The sequence below is a fragment of the Dermacentor albipictus genome, unplaced genomic scaffold, assembly GCF_038994185.2.
Source record: "Dermacentor albipictus isolate Rhodes 1998 colony unplaced genomic scaffold, USDA_Dalb.pri_finalv2 scaffold_14, whole genome shotgun sequence".
NCBI lineage: Eukaryota > Metazoa > Arthropoda > Arachnida > Ixodida > Ixodidae > Dermacentor > Dermacentor albipictus.
Genome location: NW_027225568.1, coordinates 883,630 through 896,199, shown reverse-complemented (window position 1 = coordinate 896,199; position 12,570 = coordinate 883,630). Strand labels below are relative to the sequence as shown.

General features: G+C 45.4%; 1 protein-coding gene across 1 annotated transcript in view; it reads right to left on the bottom strand.

The window, feature by feature from the left end:
* The window catches only part of LOC139051782 (uncharacterized), a 75,475-nt gene that overhangs the window by 43,531 nt on the left and 19,374 nt on the right, over positions 1–12,570 (bottom strand). The window contains exon 2 of the mRNA XM_070528773.1: positions 9,570–9,672. Within this exon, the coding sequence (XP_070384874.1) occupies positions 9,570–9,672 (103 nt within the window). The remainder of the gene's footprint in view (positions 1–9,569; positions 9,673–12,570) is intronic.

The window sequence follows — 12,570 nt, the reverse complement described above, 5'->3', positions numbered from 1 at the left end:
TATTTGTAGAGGAAATACATTGATTCACAGTGGAGGAAAAGGACTAGGAAGCTTACCAGCCAGTATGCGGTCTGTAGTGTGAGCAGCACAGCAACAAAGAACGTCAAGCGGAAATTCAAAGATGCGGAAACGATCTCATGGGTGGTGGCAATGGAAAATAAACCTGCCATGAGTAACTTCTTAAGAGGAAAAAACGAAATCAAGAAAGAAACACTTTATGAACTCCCAATGGGAAGCTCCTTACTTTTCGAACGAGAGCAGGTTGCCTTACAACACGCACCTAGCTATAAAGCGAGATATAAGAAGGAAGAAGGAGCATGTGCTTGCTGCAGCAAAGCTAGAGAAACGATGGAACATGTTTTATTACAATGTGAAGATATCTGCCCAGTGGTCGATTTAGGCACCACTGGCCTCCTTGAAGTCCTTGGGCTTAGCGAGAGCAGAGGAAGTAAACAAGTCCGCAATAGAAACTAATAAGAGGTGATTGGAAGACTGGTGTAAGAAAAAGAGAGAAACGACAAGAGACTGGAACCTACAAAAACAAAATTCACAGTAAGGAGTGAGAAAATTTGTGTCATTGGGCAGTATAACAGCGACAGCTTGGAGGTGCAACCAAGCGCCCCGTTCCAAAGGGCACCCTCATAACATCCATCCGTCCCTCCATCCATCGTCAGTTCACCGAAGCGCTGCATGAGCGGAGGTTTGCGTGAGACGGCTGCTGTAAATCGCGCCCAAGCGTCGCCCGCACGCAACCTCTTGTGATCTCCCGTTTAGCGAAGCAGTCGATCCACACTTCGCTTCCTTTGGAAGGTGCCGCACGAGACAGATTGTTCGCGCCAGCCAATATACCGCGAAATGAAAGCATGTATAGAGCTGAGCTCGAATTTCGCATAAGGGAGTATCGTAATCGAAGGAAAAGTATAGCTAAATTCCACTTTAGAAAAAGTGATAAAAAAATTCATCGACGATTATGATCCGTGAGACAATTTTTTTGTGAATGTCCGCGAAGCAGTTTGCGCGTTAAAAATGTTTGGCGGAACCATTGAGGAGGTGAGTCCCTCGAAAAGCTATCTTGCAGGCGGTGCGATTCTTGAAAGGAAAAACGACAGCAACGAAAGCATTCACCTTGCACGCTGAGATCTGAATACGATGGCCTCATTTTGCCTTGCACCGGCTGTCGCCTTGCGCTGCTTCCATCTCCCTTGTTGTTGCTTGAGTGAATCCGGCAGGCCAGGCGTGACCCCGTTTCCGCAAGGTCCGCACTTTCTCCGTCGACACACGTCTAGAAAGGACAGCCGAACTCCGAAGGGTGCGACTGGCATCCGCGCCATTGAACGGTGTTACGTGGGTGCGATGAAAATTTTGCAAACGCATTCGAAATTTCAATCTTCATTTTTTTCTGGCATTTATGTGCTTGTTCACGACATCACTAATACACCAGGTGTAGTTGCCATGGAACTCATCTAACAATGCTTCACGAAGCTGACAGTCATTCGACAGGTAGTACTAAATTCTTTGTGCAGCTTTATTGTGGCACATCCTTCATAAGAGCTGTTGTACTCGATAATTTGATAAAAAAACAGGCAAATGAAAATTTAACTTTTGATAGCGGGTGTGAACTTCGTTGAAACATTTTACATACTGTCTCGGTTTATTTGCGTTACTATATAGACTCGGTTTATTTCAGATTTCATTTTACGGATGAAATTGTATCTGGACACGCTTTTCAAATGCTCAGCTCGTTCTCACGTTTATTTAGGTCGAGCATTGATATCAATGAATTTAGAGAACAAACTCGACCTATCAAAGGGCAGTTTTGTCTGCCACGATGAGTCAGTGGCTATTGCCCGCCACTGCATATAATGGGATCGCGAATTCGTCTACCGTCCGCGGCGGCCGCATTCCGCTAGAAGACGAATGCAGAAAACGCTCGCTCACCGTCCAATGGGTGCCAGGCAAACACCCCTAGCTGGTAAAACCTATTTTCCAATGCTCTCTACACTATGGCGTTTCTCATAGCCCGCTTTGCAGCATCCGCACGGTAAACCCAATAAAAAAGAAAGAGCAGTCCATGATAGAAGGGGATTGCCCTTAAGGGTTTCCACAGGAGCGGCAATCACCAGCTTCAAAGAGATTTAATGCATTAATGTGAATTCCAAACTATTTCCTCGTAAAGTTTTCCTTCTCAGTTTCTAATCACTGTTTTACTTCAGTAGAAAGCCATGGGCCTCGCGATCATGGGAAGCCTCAATTTTCCTTGAGGCCTTTTGATTCCCCAGTGTAGCGTACCCCACCACTGCCGAGTTGTTGCGACGCCTGTTTATCGAAGCTCGACCGACGTTACTCTTGCGTAGCCCTGCGTTGTCGGCGGGCTGCAGGCATGCGGTAGAGCATGGCTACCACGCAAGGACGACACGACTTCTAGTACGAAACTTGCACGGTTTATTCAATGGTTGGTGAAAGAAAAGAAGAGAATGAAGTGAAAAGTACGTTGTGAAGTCCCTTTAAATCATCATCATCATCATCAGCCTGGTCACGCCCACTGCAGGGCAAAGGCCTCTACCATAATTCTCCAACTACACCGGTCATGTACTAATTGTGGCCATGTTGCCCCTGGAAACTTCTTAATCTCATGCGTCCACCTAACTTTCTGCCGACCGTGCGACGCTTCCCTTCCCTTGGAATCCAGCCCGTAACCCCAAATGACCATCAGTTATCTTCCCTCCTCATTACATGTCCTGCCCATGCCCATTTCTTTTTCTTGATTTCAACTAAGATGTCAATAAATCGCCTTTGTTCCCTCACCCAATCTGCTCTTTTTTCATCGCTTAACGTCACACCTATCATTCGTTGCGTCGTCCTCAATTTAAGTAGAACCCTTAAGTAGAACCCCCATTTATTTAGAACCTTTAAGTAGAACACAGCTGTTATACACTTTTCTCTTGAGGGATAATGGCAACCTGCTGTTCATGATCTCAGAATGCTTGCCAAACACACCCCAGCCCATTCTTATTCTTCTGATTATTTCAGTCTCATGATCCGGATCCACAGTCACTACCTGTCCTAAGTAGATGTATTCCCTTACCACTTCCAGTGCCTCGCTACCTATCGTAAACTGCTGTTCTCTTCCGAGAGTGCTAAACATGAGTTTTCTGCAGATTAATTTTTAGACCCACCCTTCTGCTTTGCCTCTCCAGGTCAGTGAGCATGCATTGCAGTTGGTACCCAGAGTTACTAAGCAAGGCAATATCATCAGCGAATCGCAAGTAACTAGGGTATTCTCCGTTAACTCTTATCCCCACTTCTTCCCAATCCAGGCCTCTAAATACCCCCTGTAAACACGCTGTAAATAGCATTGAGGAGATCATATCTCTCTGCCTGACGCCTTTCTTTATTGGGATTTTGTTGCTTTGTTTATGGAGGACTACGGTGGCTGTGGAGCCGCTATAGATATATTTCAGTATTTTTACTTATGGCTCGTCTACACCCTGATTCCGTAATGCATCCATGACTGCTGAGGCATCAACTGAATCAAACGCTTTCTCATAATCAATGGAAGCTATATATAAGGGTTGTTTATATACCGCACATTTTTCTATCACCTGATTCATACTGTGATTATGGTCTATAGTTGAGTAGCCTTCACAGAATCCTGCCTGGTCCTTTGGTTGACGGAAGTGTAAGGTGTTCCTAATTCTATTTGCAATTATCTAATGTTGAATTCCAATGGCGGAGTCGGAGCAGCCGACGGACTGCGCGAGCGAGCGCTCGACTGTGGCATAGAGCAACGCCTCCAGATCCGCGAGTGGAACACAACAAGTGCCACCGGAGCAAGGCGGAAGGGAAAGTTCTATCACGAGTTACCCATAATACCTTGCACGTTGTCATTTCCTTCCGCTGTTTGCTCCCAGCACCGCCGCACCGGTCACTTGTCTCTTCAGCGCCGTTCATTCATCATCATTTATTCATCCTCAGCCTGGTTACATCCACTGCAGGGCAAAGGCCTCTCCCATGCTTCTCCAACAACCCATGTTCATGTACTAATTGTGGCCATGCCATCCCTGCAAACTTCTTAATCTCATCCGCACACCTAACTTTCTGCCGCCCCGTGTTACGCTTCCCTTCCCTTGGAATCCAGTCCGTAACACTTAATGACCATCGGTTATCTTCCCTCCTCATTACATGTCCTGCCCATGCCCATTTCGTTTTCTTGATTTCAACTAAGATGCCATTAACTCGCGTTTGTTCCCTCACCCAATCTGCTCTTTTCTTACCCCTTAACGTTACACCTATCATTCTTCTTTCCATAGCTCGTTGCGTCGTCCTCAATCTGAGTAGAACCCTTTACGTAAGCCTCCAGGTTTCTGCCCCGTGGGTGAGTACTGGTAAGACACAGCTATTATACACTTTTCTCTTGAGGGATAATGGCAACCTCCTGTTCATGATCTGAGAGTGCCTGCCAAACGCACCCCAGCCCGTTCCTTTTCTTCTGATTATTTCCGTCTCATGATCCGGATCCGCCGTGACTACCTGCCCTAAGCAGATGTATTCCCTTATGACTTCCAGTGCCTCGCTGCCTATTGTAAGGTGTAAGTCTTTCGAGACTGTTAAACATTACTTTAGGTTTCTGCAGATTAATTTTTAGACCCACTCTTCTGCTTTGCCTCTCCAGGTCAGTGAGCATGCATTGCAATTGGTCCCCTGAGTTACTAAGCAAGGCAATATCATCAGCCAATCGCAAGTTACTGAGGTATTCTCCATTAACTTTTATCCCCATTTCTTCCCAATCCAGGTCTCTGAATACCTCCTGTAAACACGCTGTGAATAACATTGGAGAGATCCTATCTCCCTGCCTGACGCCGTTCTCTTTTGGGATTTTGTTGCTTTCTTTATGGAGGACTACGGTGGCTGTGGAGCCGCTATAGATATCTTTCTGTATTTTTACATATGGCTCGTCTACACCCTGATTCTGTAATTCCTCCATGACTGCTGAGGTTTCGACAGAATCAAACGCTTTCTCGTAATCAAAGCTATATATAAACAACAGCACCGTTCACCTGTTGTTTTTTTTTAAGTGTGGAAGGGATGTCTCGCCAAGCGTGCAGCAGCTTTTGCTTCCTCGCGAGTCGTGACCGGTGGCGCCTCCCAGCAGACAACCGTGGTAAAGGAAATACGTCACCCAGAGTTCCGGTCCACTCCGCCAATTTTGGCGGAGCATCTTTTTCTGCTCCAAGGAATGACTCCCGCTCTCAATCCCTTCCGTCTTTCTCATTGGAACACCTTATTCCCGCCCTCACTCTGTCATTGGAACAAACCTGCTCCGAAACGAGCAGAAAAACATGCTCCGACTCCGCCATCGGAATTCAACATTAGTAAATACTTTGTAGGCAACGGACAATAAGCTGATCGGTCTATAATTTTTCAAGTCTTTGGCGTCCCCTTTCTTATGAATTAGGATTATGTTAGCGTTCTTCCAAGATTGCGGTACGTCCGCAGTCATGGGGCACTGCGTATACAGGGCGGCCAATTTTCCTAGAACAATCTGCCCACCTTCCTTCAACAAATCTGCTCTTACCTGATCCTCCCCAGCTGCCTTACCCCTTTGCATAGCTCCCAAGGCTTTCTTTACTTCTTCCGGCGTTACTTGTGGGATTTCAAATTCCTCTAGACGATTCTCTCTTCCATTATCGTCGTGGGTGCCACTGGTACTGTATGAATGTCTATAGAACTAGTGGATTTTAGTGGATTTTCATTCCACAAACACGAACATCCGAGTGCGGAGCAATAGGAGAGTCGGCTCACCAGCCGCGAGCTCACAGCCCAAAGGGCCCTAGTGCAGCACGCGAGCGATGCAGCACGACTCAATGGAGCCTTGGAATAGGGGCCCACCCTTGCTGAAGAGAAGTCTCAAGTCGCCAGCGCCTAGAAGATGAAGACGACGGAGGCCTCGTAACCGCGAAACTCTTGAAAGGCTCAATAAAAGTTTTCACTCACTCACTCACTCTGAATAGCTGGAGGCTGGCGCATTCCGAAAGGAATAGAAGATGGCTGCCACCGATCACTCAAGCATTGGCTACTCTTCCTTGCGGAGAGCGTGGGTTTATTTGTGTGTAAGAAAAATTTTTGCGTGGCCGTATACCGTTGTCAAGCCCTTTCGACACGCATACGACATCGCTATGCCAACTCTTCTTTGCTCAGGATCGGTTTTAGCGGCATTTTTTATTGCCCTTTGCACGCCGCCGCGCTTTTAGTCAAGACATCGCAAGCTAACGGAAAGCAGACCAGTCGCAGACGCCGGTACTTTTCTCTTCATCCGGTTATTTATTTTCAATGCGATGGCTCGGCCCTATCGAAACCCTCTTCACTTGAGCGTTCTTCTGGCCTCTTGTCCGCGAATTAGATAAGAAAAACCGCTGAATGTAGGGAATGTTATTCCTTTTGAAAGCCCACAAAAGTGACCTCCTATAAGCGAGGAGATGTTTGATTTAGCTGTTCAGGCAATGCTGCGGGTGCCCTATGCTTACGTCGGCGGTTAGGTAAATTTGACGTCAGGAGATTGAAACAAAAACATAATTAAATAGTATACGTTGTAGGGCCCCTGGCCCTGGCGCTAAATCGGCGCTTAGCGCTGCAGCTTGCGGTGCACCCTGTCAGTGCTACCGATTGCCGCAGTCTCCTTTCCTCTGGTGTACACGATGTTCTGGTCGAAGGAATTCATAGCTTGTGTTACAAAGGTACACCCGCGTAAAAAGTATACAAATCAGGGATTACGTAATAAGACCAAGTTTTTATTCTGCTTGTGAATGTAACTTGAGGATACGAACTGCACTCCTAACTTGGAATTGCGAACTTTCAAATGAAGTCGTCAATTTCAGTTGACGCATGTTAATAACCAAAAAAATTAGTTTCTTTCCGGCGATCCCAGCGTCGCCGCCGCTGGGAGGCGGCTATCAGAAGTTCAGAGCTGGCAGACCAGCTCTGGGCCGTCCGGCAAGCCGAAGATGCCGCTCGAGTCCAAGGACTTCGAGCCGTCATCTGAGGCCACCACAGCAAGCACTGCCGGACTATTCTTTATTAAAGTTTCTTCTTCTTCTTCTTCTTCTTCTTTCCGGCGACCCATGATAAAAAGCATGCAGACCAGCGATCGCAGAATCAAGCGCATTTTGTCTTCTACCTCTCAATGTAGGTTGAAGTTACGGACTGCAGTCCCAAATTTTAATTGCAAACTTTCATATGTAGCCGCAAATTTCAGTTTATGCATCTCAATAACGAAGAAATTTAATTTTTAGGCTACCCCGTGGTTTGTATACTATTGCTCACGAGTGTACATGCGCTACTTACCGTGTCATGTTCAGGAATATGCGCGGTACATCTGCTGCAACGGGACCACATTTTATGAAAGCTGATTACTATTGTATTCCCACTTTGTGACTGGCCGTTGAAAAACCGAGCCGCCGTTATCGTCGAGAATGGCCACTCAGTTGGACTAGATATAAGATCGAAAAAAGAAAGTGAAACGGATTTTCACAAATTACGAGCACTGCTCTTGGTAATCACTGCGCCCATTAGCAATTCTTGGATGACAAGGCTGAGTGCTGCTGGCTTCCTATTCAACGTAACGCCAGTCACTGGATGCTAGGGCATAGAAAGGCATTTTTGCGGGGCTTTAATTGAAATACTCACGAAACACTACAGCATACTACACCGCTATTTAGGTGTGCACAGCAGCGCCAAATATGTATCTCATTTTTTGCACGTATAACATGTTCCAGCAATTCGTATCCGTTGTCTCTGGCAACGGTGATGACTACGACGGCTCAATACCAGCCACTGCGCTTCTGTTCGCAGTGGTATTGGCTACTGAGTAAATGAAAGAAAATGAAGCCAAACAATACAAAATATGGCCCCTAGTTGTATCTAGCGCATTCATAGAAGCTACAACAAATTCAAACGAATTTAAGAATAAACATGTTTTAGATTGTTACAAAAGGTGATTTGTCCATGTACGTTCTTTTTTTTAAGTAAAGCCTTCATAATAAAATTTGTCGCTTTATAATTTCCCCTGAAATTATTTTGCGATTTCTTGAAGTTAGCGCGAAAGATTCCACTCTGCAACACGTACACACAAACGCACACACCAAAGAGAGAGTTTGTTGAATGGCTAATTCTGAGTGCTTTAACGTGTATGGTGCGCAAGCTTCTTCATGTTCCAGACCCACTGGAATCCCGCTATTCCAAGTTGACAAACACAAATAATTCTCCGTCTGGCAGCGAAACACACACTGCGGGCCACAGAGCCACTGCAGGAGGTTTAATGTCACACTGAAAGCGCCGTGTTGCACGGAAGAAGGCAATACTTGGAAGTATTGCTAACGCAGTTAGACTACTGTAAAAAGCAGCGAAACAAGAGAACCCAAAACATGGGGACATGCTGGTGTAGCAAACAAAGTCACAAACATTATATTTTGATTAGCAGATTTGTAGCCAAACTGCAACTAAATTTGTAAATGAGTTACGCTATATACTAAGAAAGCAATCTTGTAAATGCTCGAAGGCATGGTTATGGTCGAATTTCCCTGTTTACTTAAATAGCGTTACTCATGTTTCATTCGTAAACACAGATAAATGGTGAGCGTTTGGTGGTTGGTGGATACGACGTATTAGTGTAATAACGTGCATTAGATCGGCCCTCGTCGCAACAGTGCGCTATTTTTGGCAATCATTTCATGATTTACACCTGGAACAGTTTTCTTTCTTATTTTCCGCCTCCACTTCTCGAATCGCACGGTGAGGTATGACTAAACCGTGGTGCAGAAGACCGGATAACTTTCGACCGCATCGGTTGCTTTAACGGGCAGCCACGCAACATTGAACCATGGTTTCTGCTTTCTGCCACGATCGGAATACAGCCACTACCATGCAACGCCAGCGACAACTGGCTCAGCAGCGCAACATTATAACCTCTAAGACACTTAGATGGGTAACACATTAAAGTACAGACATTAGGGCTCCTGTACGCCTCTGACTACTGGTCGGTGCCGACTCTTCAGTAGTTACGACGTAACCAGTGAACAATAAAGTTCTTTGCCAAATCCTATTTATGGACAGAAAGCACACGACCTTTTGCATCCGCTGTGTACATTGCATACCAGGAGAAGGCAAAAGGTAGAAGTGTCACACGCACACAACCGTTCTATTTGGTATCATTTTTGTTTCGGCATCTCTTTCTTGTGAACGCAGACCGTATAACGTCACGCATCGCCGAATTACACACTTCCCTACCCTAACAAGTGTTCTTACACGTGCTCTGTCATTACTTCACAATTCCATTAAATCCGACTCTTGCCTTGCGATGCACTCTTCATGAAATCGTGTCTCGTCTTGAATCCCTGCTAATCACTGTTACTTCTGATAGACCCCTTAGGGCTGGAGTACGCAAATACGCCCCCCCCCCCTTTCCCAGTTACTCTGACTACACTTTGAGAATGTGCTAGTCATAGTCATACAAGGTAACTCAGCGAGCGCCGCAGGACATTCCTCGCAGCTGCAACAGTGCAACAGGGCAATACTTGTTTCAAGTCGGGGCACCTTGGGCGTGCCACTGGAAGATGTCCCGCAGGACGGCTTCTTGAGACTTCTTGACGTCGCTGGCGTGGCTTTGCGATGGTTCTCCTGCAAATCAAGTCCACCAATTTGAGTTTCAGTGACACACTAGCTCTCCGATGCACAATGCGCCAAGAACAACTTTATGGGCTGCAGCCGAAGAAAGAAATGCACATCTCCTTTAGGAGCTGCATCGCACATGCCGAAATAGTAGCTCAAAATCAGCATTACTACTAAGAAAGATAAGGATATTGGCAACGTATTGCAGACACTCCTAATATACTTCTGAGTCGCCCTATGCTGCAACATCAATTACTGGGTTAAATTTCAATTGCAGCGAAGTGTGGGACTACGTATTAAGCCCAGCGTAACATAATGTTGATATAGAGCAGCCTCTAAAGCAACACTTTACGTTTGAGATACAAATTGATTCATCATGAAAAGCTCACCAAAATTAAGTTTTTGATAGGGAGAGAAAAAAAGGACCAAAAAGAATGCTGGAACTACCAGAATATGCGCAGAACTCGGACTACTGATAAACACAGCGGTACAGAGCAATGACCTGCAATTATGGATGGGGTCCCCAACAGATTAAAAAAAAAACCCTAGAGGCCATGTTCTGGAATTAGCGTCATATCCACTAGCTGCTAGGTGCCCATGTCTCGTACGGTGTGGTTTAAAAAAAAAAAACGACAATTATCTCACTTGCTGCCAAAGCTGGTGACCTAATGGTGCAAGACAGGGAGCCCTATAAAAAGCGTTGTTGGCCTTGTTTACGCATGTCACAGGAGCATCATTGCATGTAGAGCCGTAGCAGATACGTAGAAGTACCAGCTTCGCACTTAGCCTCGGCTGACCTCGAAGATGAACTGAGGCCCATCGTCACCGAAGCCAACGCGATAAGACACCGACTGGACGCTGATCGCGTGAGAACACGGATGCTGGGGAGCGAGCTACTTTTCGAAATGTGCCGTACCCGCTGCGGTTGCTCAGTGGCTATGGGGTTGGACTGCTGAGCATTAGGTCGCGGGATCGAATCCCGGTCACGGCGGCCGCGTTTTAATGGGGGCGCAAACACCCGTGTACTTAGATTTAGGTGCACGTTAAGAAAACCCAGGTGGTCGAAATTTCCGAAGTACTCCAGGTACGACTCATAATCAGGAAGTGCTTTTAGCACGTAAAACCCCATAATTTTTATGTGCCTTCGACGCAAGCATTAATCGGCAACAACGATTCTCATTCACTCAGCGAGTGAGAGCATTTTGGGAGCTGCGCTGAAATTTACCGTGTTGCCCGCAGATCAATTTTTGAATTCATACCATGTTTGAGTCTTCTCTCGAGTTAGTATATGCTACTGCCGCTATGAGACTTTTAGATGAATGTTATCCAGCTAAGAACCTTTTATAAATTGAAGCGAACTTGCACTGCAAGCTTTTCTGCATCTTCTCAACGTTCACGCATCGTGATTGCAATTTTCTGCGAATGACCCCTGCAATCTAGCAGCGTGCAGTAGCTCACGTCAATTTATTTGTTGAACGTCAATAAATGCAAGTTAAACACCTTCCCGTTGGACAGTAATATAAGATGTTTACATTAAAAGCTTATTAGATATAAAATTCTATTATAGGGTAACTGCTACAATATAAGACGCAATTAGGTGGTAAATTGTCACAAAAGAATGGTTAAACTAGAACTTACCGCGCATATTTAATATCAGACGCCATGGCATCGCGGATGGTTTAGCCCCTCATGCGACCGCCTCTGCCTTTAAAACGATAGTGTGAGGTGCTATAATTCCGGTGTTGAACACACCAAAGAGATAATTTTATTGCTTTGGGAGCCTTATAATTGTTGTGAAAGTGTTGCTCTTATTAGAGGATTTTTATATCACTGCTCTGAAATGGTCACACAAGAAAATAGGCTCAAGTACCTGGTGACCAAGTACTTCGTAACATGAAAAACTGAGTGCTATGTCAAGCTCCTTTTTTTATGCACTACGATGAGAATACTCGAAGCTACTACCCTCCAGTTCTATTTAAGAAGCATGATAACCTCTGCGCTAATAATGAAAAAGGAAAATGATGAAACATTTTAGGAAGTGGTGTGGGGCGCGAAACGTATCCTTTCTGTGATTACTTGCAGGTGTTCTTTATATTTATTTTATTTATTTCTATATTTATTTATTTACTTATTTATTTATTTACCCTCAAGACCAATGGCATTACAGAGGGGAGTAAAAAAATAAACACATCAAGCTTGTAAATCGTTTTCGTTTCTTTGAAATAATTCTTAATACTTGCCTCAACTACCTTTTAAGTCCGCGAACTTGAAATGCTTAGGCCGTACTTCGAAGTTCCTCACAGAATATCTCACTAGTTAGCATTCCTGCTCATCGACTCTTTTGGTACCTCTTAATCCCTTTAATACTTAGAAATGAGAAAATAATGTTCCCATTCAAAAGCCGGGTGCGAACCCAAGTTTGCAAATTTAGACTGTCCATTAAAAATGCGGAACACGTAATTTACAAAAATATATTTGATATCATCAAAATAACTTTCTCGACCTTGAGCACGGTTCTTTAGCACAGTTTCTGATTGGACTGGCCCTGCAGATGATTTTTGTCTTGGCCTACAAGATGGCGCCGGCTCACTCTCGGATGCGGCACCTAGTTTCGTCAACCTACACTGCACGCCGCAGTAAGAGAAAGGTACATGGCGATGAGGACAGTGAGCCAGCCATTGCATGCTGTTAAACTTGCTTCCAAGACTGCGGAGGAAGAGTGGGCTTAGTGGCCTGAAGGCTGACCAGTAGGGACGAGCCGATGCAGAGACGCGAGACGATCGACGTAGCGAGTAGCAAACAACTTTTAATTACATCTCTACGGCGTGGTCGGCTCGACAAGCTTCCTGAGGGAGAGCGACACGCTCTCTAGCCTGTCTGAAGGCTGAAGTCTGTTCGCGGGAGCGC